Raw genomic sequence first — 20,366 nt, 5'->3', positions numbered from 1 at the left:
GCGGCGAATAAATATATTTAGCAAAATAATAAAATAATGACTGCAGTAAAAAACGAAGAAGAAAGGTACTCAAAATTTTATCCCACATAGTTTCGGTTTCGTAGTCTTTGTTGGTTGACAGATCAAGTGCGGTGTCTGACGTCACCTCATGCATGTTCATGATTCCGTGACAGCTACGGAAACGTGTTCTGGAACTCGATGACTAATACTGCACACTTATTTATCTTTATGAAACATTTCCGTCGTTAGAATAAGCATAGAATTCGCTGTCATATCGAAAAGAAATGGAAGAGTTTAATGCAGCATCATTCGCCGGCAAAGATGATTTTGAGAGTGGTTTACTTAAAAATGATAAACCATTATTGGATATGGATGATTTTGAAACATTAGAATCCGCATTGAATGCCACTAATGATTCCCCTATTCATACAAAAGATTTAATCGATGATCTTAGCGGTAATTTGCAATCTGGATTAATTTCCACGACACGCCCTCTCGTTACAAGCAGTGAAGACGAAGTATCGGAGTCTTCTAGAGGGGTTTCTCCATCTATACCCAGCCCTAATTTACTAGATTATGTCAACATTGATAAGGATCAGTCATTAATAGATATTAAAGCCGATACTGGTGTGGAAGATACAATCCGCCATTCAGCGTATGAATCACCGCCACAACAACAACATTTTGGCGGTGGCGACAGTTTATTGATTGACGACGACAAAGTAGGTCTACAACCAGTTAGTGAAGAGGATAAATCGGATCTAATTGCTGGTTTACACGACGATAGGCAATCGGCTTATCATTTTGAAGAAATACCGCAATCGAAAAATATTGAAAGCGTTCTAGAAGTTAAAGAGCCTAAAATAGACTCAAAAACTGAAAGATACGCAGATAGTTACGAATCGGGACTTGGTGCGTATCAGGCAGCTGCGCAACCTGCTGTGGTGAAGAAAACCGAGGTCGCCATGGAGGCTGAAAAGGTAGGAAGTACTACAAAGAGTTCCGAAGACTGTATTTGCCCTTATTCCCCAGGTAAATTTAATAATATTCTTTTAAATATCTCATTTCTACTCTTTGAAAATATTACCTTTGCTTAATATTGGATATTTTTCCGTTACAGCCATGTTTTAGCTAACCCGTGACTAATTTTGATTAATTTGTTCATACACGAATACACGTACTAATTCATTACTTTACCTTTGTTTAATCATTTGCGTTACATTATTCAAGTACTTTAATATGTATAAATCTGAAACTATTTTAACTAGAAGACTGGTTTTTGTGAAATATTTTCCCGTTTACTTTCCTTTGTTAGTGTGGTAGTTATTGAATATTATTAAGTAATTAAAATGCTTCAAAGTTCATTTGTACTCGTGTCTAGATATTTTTTTTGCTTAATTTAGTTTGCTCATTGAAAGAATTTATTTTTAAAATTATTATTGCATCATGCATTTTTTCGTTGTATAATGTAAACTAGTTATTTCATTTCAGATGGAGAAGAAAATTAAATTAAAATAGTATAATTTGCTAACGACTTTGTTCATTTTGTACTAAAATTAGATTTTTCTTTTATGATGAGTTTTCCTTCTTGCATACGTAATCTTATTTTGTGATATCTTTTCCTCTTAGGGGCATGGTTCAATCCAGATAAATTACATCCTGTTGGTGAGTTTATTACTCTTAGAATTATTTGTAACTTATGCATTAAATATTTATTACTTTTTGACTGATTAAAATTTCATGCAGTTGTAAATGTTTTATAGCTTGAATAACATTTATAAGTTTAAAATGACAGAGAATTTATGTTTCATAAATATTATTTAAATTCTCTTTAAATTTATCAGTTTCAATCTCAATTTTGATTATGGCACATATTTAGGCGATGTTCAAAGTGAAGTATTTAAGATACTTTTCAAAATAAAGACTGAAAGTTACTATAGTTGATCTGAAACCTCTACCTCTTGCAGAGCTCATTCTAGGCAGGGTAAACAGGGCGCAGCACCCTGTTGCCCTTTTAGTCAACAGAATCCACCCTGTTGCCGTTTTAGTCAAAAGAATCCACCCTGTTGCCCCTGATGTAATAGACTCTAAACCCTTTCTTTCCTCAATCCTTTATTTTTTCTCTAAAGTGTACAATGGATTTCTTAAATTTTCAACAATTTTTATTTAGTTTGTCATTGCTGTCAATACATAGATTTATATGGAAAAAGAAAAATAGCCATCACACCCCCTTGTTGCACTTGTCTTAGAAAGTTTGCAGTTGCTTCCACTATCATTAAATCATAATTATTATTAATCAATTTAATTATTAAATCATAACTACAGACACTTAAAAACATACATTTATTATTTTATTAATCTATGCAAGCATTTTAAATAAATTACAAAGTTAATTAGCTCAATAACTCGATATATATGTTAATTTATTAATAAAAATGAGTAAATATGATTGCTTTGCTACTGTTAGTAAAGTAAAAAAACATTTCTTTCACTAATTGACAATGTTTTTTCATAGAACGTGAAAAGCCCATAGAAAGAAATTATTGCCCTTTTAGAATAATAATGCCCTTTTTTTTAAACGTTTGCACCCTGCCCTTTTTTCTGCCTAGAATGAGCTCTGCCTCTTGCTATTTATGTTTTAAGGTTGAAAGATACGTTTATTGTAAATGTGAAAGTGAAATGTTTAAATATTTTGTAGAATTTACTTATTTTTTGGTAGGGTGACCCGGGGTAATTCATGATCACTCTGTTTCTGGGGTAAATAATGATCACCTAAGTTTTATTTTAAAAAAAATTATTTTTTTTTTAAATTTGAGACATGGACAAGAATGCTTGAACACTTTACTAAAGTATAACTACATTTACTTAATAATAACTTTTTGTTTAATCTAACAAAATAAGTATCTTTTGAACTGCTTTCTGTATTTTCCATTTCAAAGATGGGTTTCAAAATGTGCATATTTCTGCAAAGATCCCCCTCATTCTCTTAATAATAAATATTTTGAGTTACTTTTTTTTCTCTTTGATATAAAAGTAGTGTAAGCTGTTGTTTAATTGTTTCACATCAACTGTAAACTTTATAATTGATCATAGGAAACTATATCAAATGTCGCCCCCTACAGATGGGGTAATTATTGATCACTGGGATAATTCCTGATCATTGTAATTTCTTCTTATAAATAGTATATAAAATAGCTTATAAATAGCTAATTGTCTTTTCTTAAATAACAGTTCATATTTATTAAGTGGAATTTTTGTTTTGAACAAAATTTGTTTTTAACTGTATACAAGACTGTATTCTGATTTACACCATTTCTGGTTTGTCTTACCTTGCTTCTATCTTAATTTTATGCTTGTACATCGTTAGAATAATTTTTAAGTTTATAAATTAGCCTAGTATAAATATGGTGAGAAATTATAAGCCTAAAATGGATACTAAGCTTCTAAAAAACAAAATTAGTGAAATTCTTTTAATGATTTAAAATTAAAATTTCAGTGTGAGAGCTGCTGCCATACCTTACTTAACTTTACACTTTCCCTTAATGAAGTTAAATAATCCAGGAAAAGTAACCCATCTGGGAACTCTCTTATATTTCAGAAGAATATGAGAATGAGTTGACTGATTGCCTAAAATGTATGGCACGATGCAAAGATTTTTGAAAATTTAAAGCGTTAATCGTTCTTCTTGCTTTTAAATAAATCGTTTTATTAACTGATTAAACATATCGTTTTGGTTTATTTTTTTATATTGATGTCGTATTTGTTAATTACCATTATATAATTATTTTCAAACAGCCCCTTTACAATAAAAACTGGTGATCAGTAATTTCCCCAGAAATGATCAAGACCAGGGGTAATTCCTGATCGCTAAAAATTTAAAATCTTTTAAATTCTAATTAGATTTTCAAACAAAAGTTGGCATAGCACTCATCTCATATAGCCTCAAACTTCCAGTAAATATATAAATTCTATTTTGAATAGTTTTTTCACAAAATAGATGTTTGCATTTTTTGATCACGAATTACCCCAGGTCACCCTACTTTAAGAGAAATGGTTTGAAATTATAAAATTGGAATTGGAAAGAAAACTAAAATTTTTTTTTCTAGTGTTGCGTAAATGTTTATTGGTTTATCTGTGAACATATTAATGTTGAAAGTATTATATTATAAAAGCACAATTTTTTAAAATTAAGAGATTCTATTAATTTAAATTTTTTAAAGTATTTTACTCCAGGAAACAATCCACCCGCCTAACAATGGTAATATCGGTAAACGATAGTAATTAGCATTTGATTTCATGGTTCTCTTATAAAATTAATATAATCTCTGTAGGGTATCTACCACTACAAAAAATATAATTCTAATTAATAGATTCTAATTAATAGTATATACAGCATGTTAACTCGATTCTGTAGTGGGGTACCTTTTCATAGATGAAGGTTGACATTGTCGATAACTCTCCCCACATTGATGACCCGATCGTGATGTGAACAGTCCTACCTTGACAAAAAATCTCACTTTGATGTGAACATGCTTACCTTGACAGAAACGACCACTACGATTTGAAAACTCCTACTTTCATGGTTGGTCCACAATGAACAGTTCACTTTCTACTTGTGACTGCGACATTGTCCTCCCGCTGTTGCATCCCAGTCTTGATCACACACAAAGTACTACGTATACACTCGATTGCTATAGGCAACACTGGAGCGACCATGACTGTGATCTTAATACAGCTCTCCCGGCTTTTCACAAAACTGCAATGAATTAATTAGTGGTATCCGTTCATTGAATTCTATCACAGATATAATTCTGGTGGGGGAGTACTGTAGTGTATCTACCACTACAAAAAAATATAATTCCAATTCAGTAGTATATTAGGCACATGTTAACTCTATTCTGTGATGGGGTACATTTTCATAGATGAGGGTTGACATTTTCGATAACTCTCCTCACAATCTCTATTGTTGAAAAGGGAAAGTTGTTTACTTTTAAAATATTTCATTAAACATCTATTTCTGAGATTAATTATTTAAGAAATAAATTGTAAATGTAAACCTGTTTTTTAATTCTAGTTGCACAATATGTATATTGGAGGGATCCTAAAAAAAGTGGAATTGCTCTTGCAATCTCACTCACACTCCTGTTGTCTTTCAAGTATTATTCTATTATTAGTGTTACTGCCTACTTGACCTTGGCATTATTGACTATTACAACTACTTTTCGTATCTATAAGAATATTCTTCAAGCAGTCCAGAAGTCTAATGAGGGACATCCTTTCAAGTAATTTTTCTTATTCTTGGGTCATTTAATTATATATGCATATAAAGATGTTTTTTTACAAATACAATAAAAAAGTGTTTTTTTTTTTATGCAAGTGTTTTTTACAAATTTCATAACAATTTAATCCAAATATTAATTAAAAGCATATTTTTCCAGAGACAGTAAATTTGTCTCATTAGAGTAGTGGGGATATTTCCGCATTGTGATCAACCGCGCCAACTACAATCACCAAGGTGCCAAATAGATTTTAAACTTGCAAATTTAAAAAAAAAAAAAACAGAAAACATTTAGATGTTTGCCCGGGGGTGGCTACGAGTTATACCTTTTGAGTTTGTCACTTGTTGTCTCATTGGAGTATTGGGGATATTTCCGTATCGTGATCTGACGCGCCAACTACAATCACCAAGGTGCCAAATAGATTTTAAACTTGCAAATTTTTTGAAAAAGCATGTAGATGTTTGCCCTGGAGTGGCTAAGAATTATACCTTTTGAGTTTGTCCTTTTCTGTGATGTTTTTTTTTTTTTTAGTTTCTCGAGGGCCACTGCCAGTAAGTAGCCAAGACTTGACGATTATTCTGCTATGGATCATGATACGGAAATCTCCCCGGAGAATTTATTGTATTCCCTTGGTTTAAAATAAACAAATCATATTTACTATTACTTGTGGATTTGAATAACTCTCACTTTGGACCTGGCCCGGGATGGTTGTAGGAAATTCAAATAGAATCGTTTCCCTTCTTTAATCTGGGAGGATGCCTATTGAGCCTGAGAAGAACTACTTTCTCAGAGATATATTAGAATTGCTTTTAAACAGGGATGAGATTCTTCCGCGGATTCGCGGATTTCCGCTTTTTTTCAGATTTTTCCATTTTTCCCGCTAATTTCCGCTGAAATTTTTTTTTTGCCCAAGTTAAAGTGTTTTATGAGGAATTTAATTTTCCGCAGAGGGAAATTGTTGAAGTCCCTTTTCCTCCCTCTGAAGTTTCTCTGAAAATCATTTCCTTAGGATAAAACTGGTTGACCTTTATACAGGGATAAGATTTTTTTTGTCTCTTGAATTTCAGCCTTTTTATCAAAAACTCCGATTCTCTAAAAGTTTCGTTTTTTTTAAATAAATATCCCGTTTTTTTTAAATTCAGTCATTGAAGTAAAATAATTATATTTATTTACGATTTTCAAAGATAAACAGAAAATTCAATCTACGCCCTAGCTGCTAACCCTTCTGCATTTTTACTTATTTTAGCTATTTTCTCCGATTTCGCGCACAGAAAATAAGATTTTCCGTATTTTTTATCCGTCGGCTGGATAGCTCGTATTTTCGTAATTCAGATCTCGATTTTTATTCACGCGATTTTAATATCAATCATCGATTTTCGTATTTACCTGATTTAAAAGTTGCACATTGCGATTCTTATTTACGCTATTTAAATATCGTATATTATGATTCTTATTTACGACATTTAAAAATCCAATATCGTGTTTTGTATTTATGCATTTTTAAAATCTCGATTTTATTATCAAATCTCGATTTTCGTATTTACCTGATTTAAAAGTTGAACGTTGCGATTCTTATTCAGGCGATTTAAATATTGTACAGTGCGATTCTTACTTACGAGATTTAAAAAATCAATATCGCGATTTGTATTTACGAGCTTTTAAAGCCCTATGTAGCAATTCGTATTCACGTGAGCTTAAAATCCAATATCGTGATTCGTTTTTGTGGTTGTAATATCGCGCGATTTAAAAATTATGCATCGTGATCAAAAAATTAAAAAAATCATGATTTGTATTTTCGCATTTTTTAAATTCGGTGTAGAGTTTTATATTTACGTGATTTAAAAGTCTCATATCGGGATTTATATTCACATGGTTTACAAGTTTAAAAATCGCACTTTTTGTCAAATTTTTGTTTATATATATATATATATATATATATATATCAGGGATGAGATTCTTCCGCGGATTCGCGGATTTCCGCTTTTTTTCAGATTTTTCCATTTTTTCCGCTAATTTCCGCTGAAATTTTTTTTTTTTGCCCAAGTTAAAATGTTTTATGAGGAATTTAATTTTCCGCGCTGGGAAATTGTTGAAGTCCCTTTTCCTCCCTCTGAAGTTTCTCTAAAAATCATTTCCTTGGGATAAAACTGGTTGACCTTTATACAGGGATGAGATTTTTTTTGTGTCTCGAATTTCAGCCTTTTTATCAAAAACTCCGATTCTCTAAAAGTTTCGTTTTTTTAAATAAGTATCCCTTTTTTTTTAAATTCAGTCATTGAAGTAAAATAATTATATTTATTTACGATTTTCAAAGATAAACAGAAAATTCAATTTACGCCCTAGCTGCTAACCCTTCCGCATTTTTACTTATTTTAGCTATTTTCTCCGATTTCACGCACAGAAAATAAGATTTTCCGTATTTTTTATCCGTCGGCTGGATAGCTCGTATTTTCGTAATTCAGATCTCGATTTTTATTCACGCGATTTTAATATCAATCATCGATTTTCGTATTTACCTGATTTAAAAGTTGCACATTGCGATTCTTATTTACGCTATTTAAATATCGTATATTATGATTCTTATTTACGACATTTAAAAATCCAATATCGTGTTTTGTATTTATGCATTTTTAAAATCTCGATTTTATTATCAAATCTCGATTTTCGTATTTACCTGATTTAAAAGTTGAACGTTGCGGTTCTTATTCAGGCGATTTAAATATTGTACAGTGCGATTCTTACTTACGAGATTTAAAAAATCAATATCGCGATTTGTATTTACGAGCTTTTAAAGCCCTATGTAGCAATTCGTATTCACGTGAGCTTAAAATCCAATATCGTGATTCGTTTTTGTGGTTGTAATATCGCGCGATTTAAAAATTATGCATCGTGATCAAAAAATTAAAAAATCATGATTTGTATTTTCGCATTTTTTAAATTCGATGTAGAGTTTCATATTAACGTGATTTAAAAGTCTCATATCGGGATTTATATTCACATGGTTTACAAGTTTAAAAATCGCACTTTTTGTCAAATTTTTGTTTATATATATATATATATTTTTTCTTCTTTTTTCTTTCTTTCTTTTTTTTGTTTTTTGGATTTCCTCTTTTTTACTTTCTGACTACTCTCATCCCTGATATATATATATATATATATATATATATATATATATATATATATATAAATTTTTTTTTTTTTTTTTTTTTTTTTTTTTTTTTTTTGGATTTCCTCTTTTTTACTTTCTGACTACTCTCATCCCTGTTTTAAAGTTGGGTGATATATCTATCAAGTGTCTGAATAAATGTTTCATTTATATAAACACCTCAAAGATTACATTTCTGTTCTCTTTTTTTACCCCAGCTGGGTTAAATATAGTCTTCAAATTCATAAGAAAATGAAAGAAATTTTCAGTGTGGAAGAAGCATTTAAGATATCATTTCAGCTTCTGGGGTCTTTTAACCTGTGTTGTTCAGATGAAAAGATCAAAAGGTGCTGCTGTCCGAGAGAACAATATCAATTTCTCTCCTTTCTTTGCAAGGTGACTGGAGAATGATTGGTTCTTTAGTAGTGAAATAGCTTAACAATATTTTTAGTTAAGGATAAGGCAAAATATTTACATGCTTTTAAAGGTGAAAATTTGTATATTTTTTTCTTGCAATATGAAGCATAAGAAGTTTTTTTCCTTCAAATTTCGAGAAAATAGTATCCAGTTTGATGAGATAAACAGCGTTTCAGCGCCGGGTGACTGCCCGGTTTCGGGAGTGTCCGCTTTGCGGAGAACCTACATAATGGTTTATTCATAGAAGATTCACTGGCAATTAAAAATGTGTCCGCATTGAGAGGTGTCCTTTTTCCAGGAGTGTCCATAACAGTCAGTTTCACTGTATATTTATATCTTTTAAGAGCTTGCAAAAATATGTTGTAGGTTTCAAAGTGTTAAACTTTTTGCTATTGCAAATCATTGAATATACAAGCAAGCTATAACAGAAAACAGATTGCTAAAATGATATTTTTCAAATATTTTTTTTATGGATTTATAATATGGAAAAAAGTTAAGAAATATATATTTGAAGTCTTCATAATCTAAAATTATGTGAACGCAACAAAAATATTTTAAATAAACTCAACAAACAAAAGTAACCTTTACTCAAAAATGTTTAGTATCTTAGTCTACTTATAAATATAAGAGCTGTAAAGAGCAGTTGAAACTTTTGATTTTATCTTTAATAAACCATTAACTCTAACTTGAGAATACTTGAATGAAAAGTTTTTCTACCTACATACAGAATTTAAACATCCATAACATTTATGACTAATAGTTTTTGTTTTAATTCAATGCCAATAATTCCAAATAAATTTTCAGGGATTATTTGGAAATGGATATTACTTTGTCGCAGGACAAAGTAAGTGAAACTGTGGAAGTTCTTATTCATCATTTGAACTGCGTATCTGGTAAAATACGCAGCCTAATCCTTGTGGAAGATCTTGTTGATACCATCAAGGTAGAGTTTTGCTAAAATTTATTGATTTTATATCTTGTAATAAGTTTTATCTTTGGTTTATCTAATTTATTTTTTACTCTTTTTAGCTTGGAGTCCTTGCATGGTGCATGACATACATCGGTGCTTGGTTCAATGGGTTAACACTTATCATAATATGTAAGTTATTTTAATTTTTTAAAATTGGGTGTTACTTGACTTTGTTTATGTGTTAAAAATTGGATTAGTCATAGCTGAAGGGACAAGAGAAAAAAACACCTGTAGTTAATGACTTACTTAATAGGAGCTATTAACAATTATGTAATAACAGCATAGCATGGAAACAATGTTTGTACCACAAACACTTAAAAGGATTCACCTGCAGTAAATCAAATAATGCAGAAGAACTACATGCGAATCTAAGACTTCAAATATAATTGTACTTATGGAGAAATTCTGTTTTTCGCCTTGTTTTAAAGTAGATTTTCCTGCTGAAAGTATGCTTCCAAATTTTCTCTCGGGATGTAGGTTTTAGATAACTAATTAGTTAGTAATGCAGTAAGAACTTTTTTTTGGTTTTCCTCAAATAGACCATCTTTATGTAATATTTTACGGACAATTGTACAAAAGTTGGGGGGTAAATTAAAATATTTGAATTTTCCAATTTTTCTAACATCGTTTTTATGTTTAATTCTAGCAGAGTTTGCAAAGGTTGACCCAGCTCAGAAAATCCCAGTGGGTTTTCTTCGAATCGGGTCCATTTAAAAAAAAAACAATCGTTATACTCGCGAAGTGGGTTTTTATTTCCAATCAATTTTCTCTGAAGTTATCAAACCAAATTGCTTTTTGAAATTTTCAAGTTATTGTTTAATAAATTTAGCCTAGTAACTTTTTTTTTACAATATTATATAAAGTAAAACATATTTCAGTTGTCTGATGTTTACCCTTCAGGGTTTGTTAAAATAGATCAATCGATGCATATAACATAAATCCAATATTTCACACTGAATATGATTTTTTTTTTATGACAAAGAATGTAGAAATATATCTTTTAAAGATTGAGGTGTAACTAATGAATATATTTTTTCCTTTTTATAGTTGTTATATCAGCATTTACAATGCCAAAAGTGTATGAAACCAACAAGGTAAGTTGCTGAAAAATTTTATGTGCTTAAATAATACTACTTTTTGTAAAAAAAATTACAGTTTACATTTTTATATGTTGTATAGATTTGTTTTATTTAGTTAAATAAACTCAATATTTAGGTTGAACTTTCACTTCGAAAAATTTTTCATGTGTGATTTTTTGTATAATTTTTTTTTTTTTTTTTTTTTTTTGTGCTTCTACTCGTGATTGATTTTGTGCTTGAATGACTATGTATCAAAAGACATTTCACACAATGGCTGTAATCAAGAGAAAACTACAACAAAATTTATTGTAGGTTTTAAATGTTCAATTATTGCAGTATTTCTTCTGTACTGAGAGTTTGTACAGGTGACAACCTAACTGACAAAGCAAAGCTCACATCAGCTGCTGGTGATTATAAATGAAAGTATTCTAATCCAGTGAAAAACCTAGACAACATTTGATGGAGAATTGACATTTCATGAAACACCATTCAAAGATTCCTGGATTAGCTCTGAGTATTCACAGAACAAGTCTTTAGTCAGAATATCAGGTGTTGCATCCAAGCATAGGTTGAGTAACCAGATCTTGATAAAAAAAATTTCTATTGTAGTAAAGATCCATCAGCTGTTGCATGTGCAACTCATGAAATGGTTCCATTGTCCTACTGTAACGAGATCTCCACCTGAAAGACTTCACCAGAAGTCCAATGTAAACTCTACTCATATTTGGGATGGATGTATGAGACAGAGTGCAAAAGTATCTGTATTTTACCCTCCACCTAGTTTAGGTACTTAAATTTGATGGCAATAACTAATGCTTAAATATAAACTATTGTGACTTACTAAAATAAAAATGTGCTCCAATTCTCTTGTATGACAAGTAAAGGTCTGGTTTCGTAGGACAAGCGCCTTATCTGAACGTCAGCGGGACGTTGACGTAGAGCTGACTCCAAAAAAATACTTTTTGTTAGCTCAGGGTTAGCTGTCGGTCCAACACAGACATATTCTCTCATTGCGCATGCGTTAATAACATAAACAAATATTTATTTTGAATTTGTATTAATTTTGTTATTGTCGACCAGTCTTTTCGAGAACAAATAATGACTTTGTCCAAGAAAAAACACATTACAGCTGAGTTAAATGAAAAGTGAGTGCTATGTTTAATGAAGAAGCTATGTTTAATGTCAAAATCAAAATCTTCGCTGATTTCAATGTGCTGTTGGATGTTGTCCGCCATTGCTTCTGTGGTTAACGTCACATTGTAATCCAACTGTAGTTGAGTTGGACGGCAATTGTAGTTCAAGAAGAGCGTTCGATGACGTATACTATCAAACTCACAAATGGACCAATCAGAGGTTAGCGCTGATTTCCAGCTGACGGCGTCCTGTCATAAGAAACCAGGCCTTAAGGTGGTAGCTCTGACCTGTGACAAACTAACACAGTTGCTGGAAAAGTATAAGCTAAGGAATGAAAATGCTAATAAAGCTCTAGCCTGACCAGTAGATTTATGCTTTTGAGTTTGTCAATCAACAAGACTGAAAGCCCCTGTTCATCTTGTTTTATTACTTAGCAAAAAAAAAAATTCTTAGTAATATATCAGTAATAATTTCTTCTTAGTAATAATTTCTTCGTAATATATCAATCCATTGTAAACAATGAGAGATGATTGATTTTTTTTATCAATTTAACCATTTCAAAAACTATTTTTAATATATTATAATTAGTTATGCATTTTCTCTCTCATACTTTCCTCACATACAAAAGATTTTTTTAGAAACAACATTTTAATTGTGTTAAGAATGAAATTTGAATAAGGTAAATTAAGATAATTTATTAAAAATGTTTCAATGAATTTAGTAGACTAATAATTTTTATGTTTTTTAATTGTGGAAATTTTTATATTTGGTTTTTCCAGTCATTGACTTCTACACCTGTAAGACTAAAAATTAGTTAACTCTAAATCAAAAATAAGAGCTCTACTTATACACAAGAATATACAATGTATATTGCTCAAACTGTAATGTTTAAATGCCAGATCAACATGAAATTCAGGCTTTACTTTATATAAGTTTAGTTACTTAACAGCTTATTTCATTTACACACATTTAAGTGTTCTTAAAACAGTTATGCATTGGGCTTTGCTATTGAACTCAAGTAAATATTAATTAAAATAAGCTAGCAGAAGTAACAAAATCTTTTCTTAGTCATTTCAAAATCTTTGTTAAAAATAAAAGCTATTATTTCAATTAATTATATTTGTCCCTTTTTGTCAATTTTCAAGCTGGTATTTCTAATTACTGTTATACTTTGATGTGTATAACTTTTAACTCATTTTGTAGTTATAGGATAATTTTTTCCTATTAAAGGCAATATGGTCACATTTTAACTAAAATTATATTGTGATGACATTCTATTTCTGATAAATTAATAATTGTTTTCCTTTTATTTTAGGCCCAGATCGATATGTATGCTGAACTTGTTTGCACAAAGGGAAAAGAAGTCATTGAAATGTAAGAATTAAACTATTTTTATTACTTAATTTTTCCTTAAAGGAATCATCGATAAAACTCATTGTTTGTTTGTTTTTTTGTGAAATATGTAATTCTCACCAAATTTGGTGTTGATTCACATCAAATTTGGTTTACACTTGTTTGGAGGCACGTTGATTCTCACTGTTCACACATATAATGAATGTGTAGAGGAGACATTTTTAACAGGATTTGTATTAGACTATTGTTGGAATTAAAAGAAAATGTGTTTGCTTTCAGTTATTTAAAAATTATAATACCGCTGGGAACCGATTAGCCGGAACGATCGGGACCATCGCTATTCCGGATAACTGATTTTTCCGGTTTTCTGAATCGTTACAAAAAGCCGTTTTTTTATTGTTAAACCCAACTAAAAATAGAAAAATATTTAGAAATAATCTTAAAAAGAGGAAAGAACGATGAAGTAATACACTAATGATTATTTCTAAAATGAAGGTAAGGTAAACATCTTTCAAAAAAGAAAGAAAAATCCTAAAATTTTATGAGGAAAACAAAATTTTATTTTTAAAATAGCGGCTAAATTTATCGAATTTCGTTCCGGTTTTTTGGTTTTCCGGTTTTCTGATTTCCGGATAACGGGTTCTGTACTGTATCAGGATTTTGGTTGATATCTTCAGTGATTTTTGCTAGCTTACAGCTCTAGTCAAAGTAAATTAGAATTATATTGTCTTCATAATTAACAAGAAAGAAAGGTAAAATATTGAATTTTATTGCAAAATTGTAAATATTGTTTTATTCTCAAACGAAATGAATTAGCAGAAATTATTACTTTTTTGTGCCTTATATATTAAAATTTTTTTTTAATCCTTAGATGAACATTTTTTAATCACTATGTATCAAATACCTTGTATTAGCTTTGTATTTATTCAATATAGTAATAGCAACCTAAAGCTTATTATATTTCAAATTTTATATCAAGAAATTTTAGGTGTATAAGAAGATATTAATGAATGTTTAGACATTGAGTTTAAATTTTTTTCTTTTTGGTATTTAAACCTAAATACAGTAGAACTCCAATTATCCGAATCAATTGGGACCGGACCCCATTCGGATAATCAAAAATTCGGATAATTGGATTTTTTTTTTAAAAAATGCTTATTTTAAATAATTACTGTATGTATAATGGAAATGAGGGAAAGAACTGTTTTTAAGGAAAGAGATCTTTTTATGAATAATGTGTACATACCTTGCAGTAAATGAAAATTATTACATGCTAAACATCTCAGTTAAAGTAAGCTGTTTAACTGTCTTCATCTGTTTTCGGGCAGCTAAGTCGCGCATCCGTTTGATAGTGAGAAGTTGCATATGGTCACACTCGGGTTGGTGCTCCATCAACTTCAATGCAGTTTCAAGGCCAGCAAATGCTTCACTAGCTGACGGCCCTGCGTCTTCCTCAATTTCAGCATTAGGGTCATCTTCTTCATCGACACTTTCCTCCATCACACATTCAATAAGTTCATCATCATTTAAAATTTGAAATCCACAGTCTGGTGAATCACACGTCATCCACTCTCCTATATCTTCAGCACTGACATCTGAACATCCAGGAATTTTCAAAAATATGTTTCTGAATTCCTCGAGAGATAGGGCATCCTCATCTTCTGTCTCTTCCCTTTTTTTTCTTTCTTTAACTTATTTTTCTCTTTTTCCTTCTCTTCTTTAGTTGATACGCCTTTTAACTTGTTCCATGCACGTCTTATGAGACATCTTTAACCAAATTCCAAGCTTCCGCAACCATGTACGCGCAATCTTTCAAATTTATCTTTTTGTGGTTATCCAACACACCTTCTTCATTCTTTCACTCTACTAAAAGCTTCCTTAAAAGTTGTCTTCGGTAAAAATGCTTCATTGTTTCAATAACAGATTGGTCCATTGGTTGCAACAAGCTTGTTACGTTTGGTGGCAAAAAGATTGTTTTAAATTGGCCATTTCCTCTTTCCAACAATTCTTCTGTGGGATGAGTTGGTGCATTATCAACAATCAAAAGCACAGGACTTCCTTCTTTTCCAACAGATTTTTGGAGTTTTTTCACTTCAGGAATGAAATTTTCATCATACCACCCTGTAAACAGTGCTGCAGTCATCCAAGCTTTACAATGGTTTTTATAAAATAAGGGAAGTTTTTTGACATATTTAAATGCTCTTGGTCGTTTTGACTTCCCTATTAACAGAAGGGGTATTTTATGGCTCCCAGTTGAGTTCGCGCAGTTAAGCACAGTAACACGGTCTTTACTAGCTTTATGCCCTGGAGCACTGCACTCTCTTTTAGAGGGTAAAGCTTTCCATATTAGACCAGTCTCATGGGCGTTGTATAAGAAGTCTGAATCGTAAGAGGCTGCTATAACTTTACATTTTTCAACAAACTCGTCAGCAGCTTTGGAGTCTGCAGATAACCTTCACCACTTAAATCTAGTTCACGAATGCCGTGCCTAGACTTAAAATTCCTTAGCCAGCAGTTACTTGCTTTGAAAGATAAATAGTCCAGCTTTTCAGCTAAGATCTTAGCTTTTCCACAAATCTTTGTCCTATCCTGTAAACTTTCTCTGCATAAATCTTTCCTTGGCTTTACTAAAATTTTATTTTATTCATATAAAAAAAAGAGAAACTTATCTTTTTACTATATTTTCATATTTCCATAGGAATTCTGAAAGCGATTTGGATAATCGGCGATTCAGATAGTTGGAGTTCGGATAATTGGAGTTCTACTGTATTAGTCTAATACAGTAGTTCCCATTTATTTTATTTTTTTTTTATTCGGAATCCTGAATTATAAACGTTCTTTTGGCCTAACCCAACTTTTTAATTAAAATCCATTAGCAAAATTGTAATCATTTATTTATTATTAATTTAAAATATGTATAATATTTCTTATAATTGTAATCATTTATTTATATATTATTAATCATATATTTGCAATTGTGAACATTATCCTGTCTACCTTTAAACCAGAGAAATTATTACATTATCATCTGGGAACATATTAATTAACGAAAGACTACTGGTCAAATTAAAAATACTTAATGTAAAAATTAAATTTTTTCATTGATTTATCAATAATATTTTTAAAATTTGCTTTTACTAGCCGCTGAATTTGCAGATCTGTAGCAACATTTAATTTACTTTGGAATTTGTTTTGGTGTATGCATGTGTTGAAAAACCAGTTTCACATTGATAAGTCGAGGGAAGTAGAGTTCTAATAGGCTCCTCGGCTGTTGCAGAATATTTATCCTTCAGTCCAATCCAAAAATCGCTTTAGTACTGATTTAAGCATATATTATGTGTCTAATCCTCTAACTCTGCCACATTGATGCATTCGTTCAATTTGCGAATGGATTCTGTACCTAATTGATGTCCTATGAATCTTTTCAGAAACATTCTTTCAGAGTACTTTGGATATTCGATAAATGTTAACTTACGTTTTTTCCTAAATCTGTGGTTACTTGCAACTTATTTTCTCTGAGGAATATGTTTAAGAGAGGAAAGCATTTGTAATTTTTTTGATCTGAAAAAAAAAAAGAAACTGGCTGTTTATTAATGGGATAGTGCGAAGACCTGAACTGGCTGGACGGTTATATCTCGCAAAAGGCCTTTAACCTTTCACGCAATCACTTTAAACCACTGACGATTCTGCACGTAAAAAGTCATATTTTAACTTGCAGTCTTCACTGCATAGCAAAACTGGTTTTTCTGTTTTATTAGATAGGGAAATAGTGTATCAGGGAGAAACATTCTCCCAATCTTGCCCTTTTGCTGAACTGCCAGTGGGTTAAAGAACCACTGGTCTAATAGACTACCCACCTGTGCCAGTTTTGCAAAGTCTAGATTTTTCCCAGGGGTGATTGTATTCTGGCTTTACCCCGGAATTCAGGGTTTTTCGTATCTTCCGGGTCTAAAAACTAGAATGCTGTTTTTTGCACGAATAATGTGGAATTCTGCGTATTTCAAGACCATTGGTTCACAAAGTTCCGCGAATCAAAAACTTGTAATCCTACAAAACTTGAAGCTTTTTCTAAATCTCGTTAACGAGACATTTACATACATTTTTCTGCCAATTTGATTCTTTTGGTTTGGTGGATTTTCGCCATTTTGAGTATTTGGAACTGCTCCGGTATCTTCCAATATCGCGATTCTTATTCATGCATTTGTAATATCAAACATCGATTTTCGTTCATATACGTGCTTAAAAAACTGTAATGTTAGTTAAAAAAACACTAAACTTTTTACCATATTTCTATTGTTTTTACAGAAATTTTATACTCTTTTAAGTTACATTTATTTGTTTGAAATAAATAAAGGAAAAATACATTTGACCATAAGTAAAATGATTAGTCACGGCTTGGCACAGATTTAAGTTTGGTTATCTCGAGTTAATGTTTCACTTAAGTTTTTTACTTAGTATTTATTTTGTACTTCAATTTGTTACTTTTTAAAAATTATTATTAGTGTTTAATGTTTTGCTTCTTTTTTAGGGTAAATGCCAAAATGCCATTGGGCAAGAAGAAGAAAGATCAGTAAAGTTTTTACCATTCCTTCTTCATTACTTCTTTTTTTATAATTGAGGCTGAAAAAAGAAAAAGACTTGCATGCCATGTACTTATTGCAAAGAACCATGCTTTAACAAAGTGTTGTAACTAGCCACTTTCGTAGATAGATATCAAAAACACTTTTTTTTTTCTTTTTATTTCAAGATATTTCTTTGCACAAATATAAAAGTCCACTACTCATGAAATATATTGTAATTTTTTTGTAAATGTCAACAAAAAAAAATTTATAAATTAGTGTATATGCTGTTTGTAACTCAATTTATGATGCTTATCCATGTAGGTACCCCCTGTTGTCAAGTTTTCAACATTAGTGATTTATGATTGTGATACTCATCCAGTTGTGATTTATGTGTTAATTTTTTTTTTGTAAAATATGTACTTCAGGGTTTTTTCATCTCTCTGAACACATTTAAGCTCGTTTCTTATTGAATAAATTTGTTGCAGTTTCTTGAAGAATAAATAACTCAGCTTGTTAAATGTTAATTCAAATTTTTGTCTAAGCATGTTAAAGCTTATTGTAGTATTCCTTAATCAATAAAGTTGGCTTGTTATACACTTAAGATTGTTTTTTCTTCATTAATTTTGATTTGAACATGGGAATCATGCAACTAAGTATAACACCAATTTTTTTTTCTTTTTCCAAAATGTTTTGAATTGAAAAAAAAATAGTGAAGTTATAAATATGTTAAAAAATTAATAAAGAAAAAGAAAATGAAGGAAATAAAAATGAAAATATGACCACCGAAGCCGACGTCTTCAGAGGCTGCCGGCTAAAACCTAAAGAAAACACCGCCCTCTATTACAATGCGCAAATGAAGAAAAAAAATTGAAAATTGTCAAGAGAAAGAAATACGTAATAAATTAATAGAATGCTTAACTGGGGCTGCTCAGTTAAGACTTAATTTATTGCGTATTTCTTTCTCTTGACATTTTTCAATTTTTTTTCTTCATTTGCGCATTGTAATAAAGGGCGTTGTTTTCTTTAGGTTTTAGTTTTTTCTTTTAATTCGGCTTGCTTGAGAAATTGATGTCTAACCTGTGAATATGTGAGTTTTTATTTTTCTGATGATTTTTTTTGAGTTTCTTTTCTTAATTTGTTATTTATATTGCATGTTTTTTTCCTGGACTTCTATGCAAAACCATCGGGGTACTGAGGGAGTTACTTTAACCCACTGGCGGTTAAGGAAATGGGCAAAATTGGGAGAATGTTTCTCCCCTCCCTACACACAGTTCCCCTATCCATTAACATGGGAAAACCGGTTTTGCTATGCAGAGAAGACTGCAGGTTAAAATGCGACTTTTTACGTACAGAACCGTCAGTGGGTTAAGCATTTGCTTCTCCCTCAATTAGAAATGGTTTTGTTTTTATGGCTACCGGGTCCAATACTCCCTGAAGACGGCGGCTTCGGTGGTCATATTTTCATTTTTATTTCCTTCATTTTCTTTTTCTTTATTGCTACTTTTTTCTGAAATTTCTGCTGCTTTTTAGCGTATTTTTTTCAAAGAAGTTTTTTCTATTTAGAATTTAAAATATTTGTGTTTTCTTTTAGTATTAAAAAATTAATCTAACTAATAGATTCATAAGATTTTTTTAAAATTGTATAGCAATAAATCTAATGCTTAACAAAATAGCTGATTAATTAGATTACTTTAGATAGCATTGCTATTGAGTTTTTTTTAATAATTTTTTTTTTTTTTTTTGAAAACTTATAATCTGTGAAATATGAAGGGATTTTCCTAAAATCAGACTTGTGGAGACACAATAGCTAAAATAATGTAGCGCAACATAGGAATCATCAGACTTAATACTATTTTCCTGAGAAAATTTTTTTTCACTCTTGTCCTAATTCCTGAAACTATTAAAACTTTGTGAAATTATAGGTCATCACATTCTTCATCATGTAGTCGAGGAATTTTGTTACCTTTGTACTTAAATTTTTTTATTTATTAGCTTGTAAAGATTCATTCTACAAATGAAAATTGAATTTTAAGTTGAAAACAATCTAATATCAAAGCTATTATTTACTACATTATTAAAAAAAGTAGAGAAAGTGACATTGAATTAAACTCACTTGGATAGTTGAGGTAGTATTGACAGGATGAATTTCAATTTCTTGGTGTTGAAATTAATTCTGAAAGATGCTTATTTATCTATTCTTCATTTTTTGAAACTATTATAAATTAACTCATTCATTAACTGATAGAGTATTAATTATATAGTATTAATTAAGTGTAATAAAATCTAATCATAGAATGAAACTGATTTACACAAATATAGAAAAAGACAATCTAAGAAAATAGCATTTAAAATAATAAGTCAAAATGGAAAAGTGCTAAAATCAACTTTGTTTTATTTTAATAATTTAAAAATTTGGAAACAGGAATC

The 20,366-nt window shown here is 30.6% G+C and overlaps 1 protein-coding gene across 1 annotated transcript; it reads left to right on the top strand.

The window, feature by feature from the left end:
• The first annotated feature begins 140 nt into the window (after positions 1–140).
• Positions 141–18,540, top strand: LOC107438451 (reticulon-4). The gene is made up of 8 exons (XM_016050751.5): positions 141–1,032; positions 1,630–1,665; positions 5,075–5,282; positions 9,646–9,784; positions 9,871–9,940; positions 10,859–10,905; positions 13,340–13,398; positions 17,906–18,540. Exons 1-8 carry the CDS (start codon positions 285–287, stop codon positions 17,949–17,951), a joined length of 1,353 nt encoding a protein of 450 aa, XP_015906237.1. The 5' UTR covers positions 141–284; the 3' UTR covers positions 17,952–18,540.
• Positions 18,541–20,366: the final 1,826 nt, after the last annotated feature.

This window comes from Parasteatoda tepidariorum, chromosome 5 (genome assembly GCF_982258835.1).
Source record: "Parasteatoda tepidariorum strain Cologne lab strain chromosome 5, Ptep-v5.0, whole genome shotgun sequence".
In the NCBI taxonomy this organism is placed as follows: Eukaryota; Metazoa; Arthropoda; class Arachnida; order Araneae; family Theridiidae; genus Parasteatoda; species Parasteatoda tepidariorum.
Note: the sequence above shows the minus strand (reverse complement) of the source record. Positions and strands in the feature narration are given on the sequence as shown.